The sequence below is a fragment of the Mus caroli genome, chromosome 15 (genome assembly GCF_900094665.2).
Source record: "Mus caroli chromosome 15, CAROLI_EIJ_v1.1, whole genome shotgun sequence".
Lineage (NCBI taxonomy): Eukaryota > Metazoa > Chordata > Mammalia > Rodentia > Muridae > Mus > Mus caroli.
This window is the reverse complement of record NC_034584.1, coordinates 70,647,404-70,654,242: the sequence shown is the minus strand read 5'-3', so window position 1 is coordinate 70,654,242 and position 6,839 is coordinate 70,647,404. Positions and strand designations below refer to the sequence as shown.

The 6,839-nt window shown below is 56.1% G+C and overlaps 2 protein-coding genes across 2 annotated transcripts in view; one reads left to right on the top strand and one right to left on the bottom strand.

Annotated features, from left to right (window-relative positions):
- Nucleotides 1-4,284, top strand: part of Recql4 (RecQ like helicase 4) — a 6,951-nt gene extending 2,667 nt beyond the window's left edge. Inside the window, exons 9-22 of the mRNA XM_021183823.1 lie at nt 488-580; nt 659-795; nt 1,066-1,149; nt 1,228-1,416; nt 1,497-1,676; nt 1,748-1,889; nt 1,979-2,241; nt 2,391-2,643; nt 2,718-2,847; nt 2,931-3,100; nt 3,178-3,358; nt 3,438-3,594; nt 3,775-3,883; nt 3,972-4,284. Of these exons, the coding sequence (XP_021039482.1) occupies nt 488-580; nt 659-795; nt 1,066-1,149; nt 1,228-1,416; nt 1,497-1,676; nt 1,748-1,889; nt 1,979-2,241; nt 2,391-2,643; nt 2,718-2,847; nt 2,931-3,100; nt 3,178-3,358; nt 3,438-3,594; nt 3,775-3,883; nt 3,972-4,096 (2,213 nt within the window). The 3' untranslated portion in view covers nt 4,097-4,284. The remainder of the gene's footprint in view (nt 1-487; nt 581-658; nt 796-1,065; nt 1,150-1,227; nt 1,417-1,496; nt 1,677-1,747; nt 1,890-1,978; nt 2,242-2,390; nt 2,644-2,717; nt 2,848-2,930; nt 3,101-3,177; nt 3,359-3,437; nt 3,595-3,774; nt 3,884-3,971) is intronic.
- On the bottom strand, nt 4,263-6,414 carry Mfsd3 (major facilitator superfamily domain containing 3). Its single transcript, XM_021183824.2, has 5 exons — nt 5,495-6,414; nt 5,054-5,201; nt 4,842-4,966; nt 4,653-4,762; nt 4,263-4,575 (listed from the first exon to the last, which is right to left on the bottom strand). The coding sequence occupies exons 1-5, from the start codon at nt 6,174-6,176 to the stop codon at nt 4,402-4,404; spliced, it is 1,239 nt and encodes a 412-aa protein (XP_021039483.1). The 5' UTR covers nt 6,177-6,414; the 3' UTR covers nt 4,263-4,401.
- Between the last annotated feature and the right edge of the window lie 425 nt (nt 6,415-6,839).

Genomic DNA, 6,839 nt, shown 5'->3' with positions numbered 1-6,839 from the left:
ACCATGACCAAGGCAACTCTTTTTGATTGTCAGGTTTTTGAGACAGGGTTTCTCTGTGTAGCCCTGGCTACCTGGGATTTACTTTATAGACCAGGCTGGCTTCAAACTCACAGACATCTGCCTGCATCTGCCTCCCAAGTGCAGGGTTTAAAGGTGTGAGCCATCACTGCCCTGGCAACCACCAAAACTCTTATAAAAGAAAGCCTTTAATTAGCTCTTGCTTACCGTTTCAGTAGCTTAGTCTATTATCATCACTGTGAGAAGTAGGAAGGTAGGCATAGTGCTGGAGAAGTAGCTGAGGCCTTTTCATCCTGGCAGAGACATACTGGACCTGGTCTGGGCTTATGAAACCTCAAAGCCCACTCCTAGGGACACAGTTCATCTAACAAACACACCTCCTCATCCTTCCCAAACAGTTCACCAAGTGGGGACTTGTTAGGCAAACATATGAAATTCTCATTCAAACCAGTGTAACTTGTGTCCACAGAAACCCCTGCTGAAGTATTCCAGGCCCTAGAGCGGCTAGGATACCGAGCCTTCCGCCCTGGGCAAGAGCGTGCAATCATGCGGATTCTTTCTGGTAGGTGTGGCTGCCTAGGAACTGCGCCAGGCTGTGTCTAGCCAACTGAGCCTCATAACTGCCTCTTGTCCTACCCAGGCATCTCCACTCTGTTAGTGTTGCCCACGGGTGCTGGGAAGTCTCTGTGCTACCAGCTTCCTGCATTACTCTATGCCCAGCGAAGCCCCTGCCTCACACTCGTGGTCTCGCCTCTCCTGTCACTCATGGATGACCAGGTATACAGACAGGTGCTCGGGACCTGGAAAGTCTGAAAACTGATAGCTCTGATACCCTAAGGTGCGTCTAGTTCCTTAAACACGCCAGCTGACCTCTTCCTAAGGGTGACACAGCCTAATGCTCAATGTTCTCCATATCGTTCCTCGCCTCTGCCTTTTCTCTCAGAACCCAGTGTCAGATGCATTTGTTTCAAGGGGGCTAAGTATCTGAGAGAATTTAGGGGGGAAGAGATTAGGTTGTGTTGGGCTGCGACAGCATTGTATCTATAGGTGTCCGATCTGCCTTCATGTCTGAAGGCAGCCTGCCTCCACTCAGGAATGACCAAGAAACAACGAGAATCTGTCTTGAAGAAGGTCAGGGGGGGCCTCCATGGATGGGGGGTAGTGGGCATCCGTCTACACAGTGCCTGTGAGCCTCCTTCTTCCCTGCAGGTACGGGCAGCCCAGGTGCACGTGCTGATTGTGTCCCCAGAGGCCTTGGTGGGGTGCGGGGCTAGGGGTCCCGGCAGCCTCCCCCAGGCCGCTCAGTTGCCTCCAATTGCCTTCGCCTGCATTGACGAGGTCCACTGCCTCTCTCAGTGGTCACATAACTTCCGGCCCTGCTACCTACGTGTTTGCAAAGTGAGCTTTTGTCTGGGGTCCGGCTGGAGGCGGACTGGGACCCGGGTGGGCTGAGTGGTTGAGCACTGTCCCTGGTTCAGGTTCTCCGGGAGCATATGGGGGTGCGCTGCTTCTTGGGTCTCACAGCCACAGCCACACGAAGCACTGCTCGAGATGTGGCCCAGCACCTCGGCATAGCTGGCGAGTTTGAGCTCAGCGGGTCAACCAACATCCCTGCCAATCTGCACCTCTCCGTGTCCATGGATAGAGACTTAGACCAGGTATGTACGTACATACCAGGGAACCTGTCCGAAGCCCACAAGCTGCCATGTTAATCGTTCCTCGTTGACAGGCTCTGGTGACATTGCTGCAAGGGGACCGTTTTCGTACCCTGGATTCAGTTATCATTTACTGCACTCGGCGAAAGGATACAGAACGGGTGGCTGCACTCCTCCGCACCTGCCTGTCCATGGTGGGCGACTCAAGGCCAAGAGGTAGGCACATGCAGGGTTTGGCACCCAGGGACCCTTTCCTCTGCGTGCCTGCTGTGGTCTCATCAGTCACTCACACACCTTCTCTACAGGCTGTGGCCCCGAGGCGATAGCTGAAGCCTACCATGCTGGCATGTGCAGCCAGGAACGGCGGCGAGTACAACAGGCCTTCATGCGGGGCCACCTGCGCATGGTAGTGGCCACGGTGGCATTTGGGATGGGACTGGACCGTCCAGATGTTCGGGCTGTGCTGCACCTGGGACTGCCTCCAAGCTTCGAGAGCTACGTGCAAGCTATCGGCCGTGCAGGACGTGATGGGAAGCCTGCCCATTGCCACCTATTCATGCACCCCCAGGTCGGCAGCCCCATCTCCCAGACCAGGACGGACCCAGGGGTTCCACTATTCCTAGGCCACTTCAGCCCTAGCTGCTATCTTGTCTTCCTGTCAGCTGCCGCTCTGGGCCTAAGTGTAGTAGCTCTGTGCGTATGACTGTCCCAATGCAGGGTGAAGACCTTTGGGAACTGCGCAGACATGCCCACGCTGACAGCACTGACTTCCTAGCTGTGAAGAGGTTGGTGCAGCGTGTGTTCCCACCCTGCACCTGCAGCCAGAGGCCTGTGTCCAAGTCCCCACCTGAGGAAGTCAAAGAGCACAGTGGCCAACAAACATACCCTGTACTGGGCCAGGCCTGCCTGGGCCATGAGCGGGCACTCCCAGTGCAGTCTACAGTACAGGCTCTGGACATGACAGAGGAGGGTAAGGAGCCAAGCAGGATTTGGGTTACAGGGAGAGGCTGGTGCCACATCTCCTGAGCCTTTCTCTGCCTCTAGCTATTGAGACTCTGCTGTGCTATTTGGAACTACACCCTCGGCACTGGTTGGAGCTGCTGCCCTGGACCTACGCCCAGTGCCATCTGCATTGCCCTGGCGGCAGTGCCCAGCTACAAGCTCTGGCCCACAGGTAAGCACATCTCACCTCAGAGTGAGGATAAAGATAAAGAATAAGAGCTGCTGGCCATAAACTCCTTTGTTCCTTGGGCACAGGTGTCCTCCTTTGGCTGCATGCCAGGCCAAGTGGCCACCTAAAGACACCAGTCAGGGCAGGAGCTCCTTAGAGTTTGGTGTGGTGGAGCTGGCAGACTCGATGGGCTGGAAGTTGGCCTCTGTACGGCAAGCTCTCCACCAGCTGAAGTGGGACCCAGAGCCGAAGAAAGGTACGTATGCCCACCACTACCCCAGGCTGGGCTGGGCTAGCTAGCTGTTCCCCTCTAACCCACACACTCTCTGACAGGCGCAGCACAGGGCACCGGAGTGCTTGTGAAGTTCAGCGAGTTGGCCTTTCACCTGCACAGTCGCGGGGACCTGACAGATGAGGAAAAGGACCAGATCTGTGACTTTCTATACAACCGTGTGCAGGCTCGTGAACACAAGGCCCTGGCCCACCTACACCAAATGTCCAAGGCCTTTCGAAGGTGGGAAAGAGGTAGGCAGGGCCTAGGCCACCCGCTCTGACCCCATGGGCAACTCTTGACAGGTCTGTCCTGTCCCCAGTGTGGCCTTTCCCAGTTGTGGACCCTGTTTAGAGCAGTCTAATGAGGAGCACAGCAATCAGGTGAAGACCCTGGTCAGCTACTACTTTGAGGAGGAAGAGGAGGAGGAGGAAGAAACTATGACGGACACTCAGGGTCCAAAACCTGGGCAGACCCAGGTAAGTGCCACACCTCTGAGGACAGTTCTTAAAGCTTGGGACAGTGACATGGCCCCATTCAACCCTGACCCCACAGTCCAATCCCTGCTTGGCTCAAGGTTTTCTTGGCTGCTCCGGGTGTGATTTTACATGACAGAAGCTATGGTGGCTCAGATGAGGTCACATGCTATCCTCCCACAGCTTCAGGACTGGGAGGACCAAATACGCCGGGATATCCGCCAGCTCCTGTCCCTGAGGCCGGAAGAAAGGTTTTCAGGAAGGGCTGTGGCCCGCATCTTCCATGGCATTGGTGAGGGCCACGGGGTTGCCTGCTGTCAGCGGGGGATGGGCATTAGAGCCAGCTGAGTCCTCAGGCCTGTGTTTCTGCTCCACCCTAGCGAGTCCATGCTACCCAGCCCAGGTGTATGGGCTGGACCGGCGCTTCTGGAGGAAGTACCTACACCTGGACTTTGATGCCCTGATGCACCTAGCTACAGAAGAGCTCCTGCTGAGAGGCCGATGACCACCTTACATGGGAGGGTGCCACATGATTGAGGCATGAGGCAAGCCACACTGTGGCCACTACTCCAAGGGTGTCAGGCTCACCAAGGCAATGATGTGGCCATCACTGACTGTCAGGCAAAACCTTTTGGCTGCAGGAAGGGGATAAGAAGATCCAAACTGCAGAATAAAAAGCATTCAGTAATTTTATGTGCTTTCTGGCAACATAGCCTTCAGTTTGAGGAGAGCTGCATTTCCCTGTGTCCCAGACATCCAGGACATACATAGCTTTATTGGCTTTATAGACAGCCCTAACCAATGTCCAGCTCAGGTCAGGTTACTGGGTGCCAGGAGGAGATCCAGAACAGGCAGGGCTGAGAGTACAAGGAAGACAGCAAAGCAGAGATGTGGGCCCAGGCTGTCAGCCAGCACGCCGGCTAGGGTACCTGGGAGCAGCTTGCCCAACAGTTCCAGAGTGGCCAGGAAGCTGTAATGTGTAGCCTAGGAATGGTAATGCAGATCAGGGCCGAGTGACTCTACCCCTGCAGACCCTGGGCATCCCTACCCTTCCCTCTTACCTGCAGGGCTCTGGGTGCCAGCTGGCTACAGTGCATCATCACAGTGAATGTGGCAGTGGTAACCACACCCCCCAAAAACTGTTGTAGACATAGGCTCAGCAAAGCTGCCCCTGGAAGAACAAAGAAAGGTCAGTGGGAGCCCAGGTTCCTGCCCCCCACCCCCCAACGTCCTCAAGGTTAACCTCTTACCTCTCATGACTGTGCCAGGGTCCACGCTGGCCCCTGGGGTGTTGAGGTGGAAGAGCAGAGCAGTCTGGCAGGCCAAACCCCCAAGGCGGAGCTGCAGCACTGTCTTCAACAGCTTTAGTGGCTGCCTGGGGTGGGAATTGAGAGATGCTATGGTAAGATCACCTGGGACACCAGTGGAATTGAGGGTCAGGCTAGGGTTGGGGAGTGCTTACCAGTGCCTGGCCAGTAGAGCCCCACCCAAGGAAGAGCCAGCAATGGAGCAGGTCACAGCACCCAAGCCACTCCATAGCCCCAAGTCTGAGGCAGAAGCACCATGGTCCAGCAGGAGAAGTGGAAACAGGCTGCCAGCACCCTGCTCACCTACAGGACACCGGAAGCAAGGATGGCCCCAGTCTTTCTTCCAGGAGCCTCAGTACTCCAACCAGTCAGGCCCCTGGTCCCCTTCATTTTCATGGGCCCCAGATGTTAGAAGAGAAAGGACTGGGCATTGGCTGGAGCTGAGGGAAGTTAAGAGGTGAGACAAAACTGAACTACAGAGCTCTGGGCTGGTATTCTAACATAGGGCAGTCCCCTAAGTGGGTTTCAGGGCCCTAGGCACCAACATGGAGTCAGGGCTCCAAGCTCGATGGTACCTAACTGCAGGCCTCACTCACCCAGCTTGTAGGTGAGCACAAAGCCCGCTGTCCAGAGGGTCCCAGGCACAGCCAGCAAATCTTGTAGAAGATAGGAGCTGTGGAGTGTATGCTCTGAGGCCTGAGGCCATGGCAGCCTTCCCAAGGCTGGTGCAACCCAGGCTAAGGCAGCAGCCAGCCAGTAGGTGGCAGCTAGGAGCAAAAAGAGCAGTGGCCAAGAGAGAGCCGGGAAGAGGACCAACAGTCCACCCCCAGCCAGTGCTGATCCCAGCTTGTAAGCGACCACCTGTACAGTGTTCCCAGGTCCCAACTCCTTTGGCTCTAGGAGTTGCACAGCGAGTGTGTCCAGAGCCACATCCTGCACCGCTGCACCCAGATTCAGCAGCAGTAGCAGCCCCATCACGGTGGTAGGTAGCCCTGTTTGGCCAGCTTGCGGAGGAGGCAACACAGCCAGCAGTCCACACACCAAGCCCAGGGACAGTGTGCTGAGTGTTAACCAGACCCGCGGGGTGCCCCGCCTGTCCACCAGCGGTGCCCACGCCAGCTTTAACAGCCATGGAGCATACAATCCCTTGGTTAGACCCACGCGCGTTAGGGAGAGGCCACGGGCCCGCAGTAAAATGGGAAGCAAACTGGACTGCAGTCCATAGGGCAGACCCTGCACAAGATAGAGGCCGGCCAGCGGCAGCAACTTCCCATGCATGGCCCGTTCGTGGTGGGATCAGACGGCTCAGGATGAACGGTCAGGGTCTGGTCCTCCTACATAGGGCCGGGGACAGTCAGGCTGGAATCCCGACACGCACACTAGGACCAGAAATCCCGGAAGTACCGAAGCTGGGAGAAAAATGCGGAGCGATAGACCGGTCCTATCGCATGGTGGGACAGCAGACTTGCACAGCCCATAACTACCAGCATGCTTTGCGCAGGGGTCAGGCGGAGGGAGAGGCGGGGCAACCCGGGCTGGGGGTGGAGCCAACTCCGTATTAGTCCTCAATTGGCCTAAAACCCAAATGTTAAGCAGGTTACTGATACCTACACAGACCCAGAACATCTGCTCTGGCGCCCCTCGTGCCAAACCTGGACACGACAGCCTGCTGCTCACAATGCCAGCGGGCAGATGTGAGTGGCTAGGAAGGAAGCTGAGGTAAGTCTCAGGCTGGTCTCAAAGGTATCTTCCTGTATGCTCAATGGATACCAGATCCGTTCCGGAAGAAGCCTTTTTACTTTAGCGGTTTTTTTTTTTCTTTTTTGGGGGGGCGGGGGCGGGTGAGTTGGATATGTTTTCTTTGTAGCTCTGGCTGTCCTGGAACTTACTTTGTAGACCAGGCTGACTTCAAACTCAGTATCTTCCTGCCTCTGTCTCCTA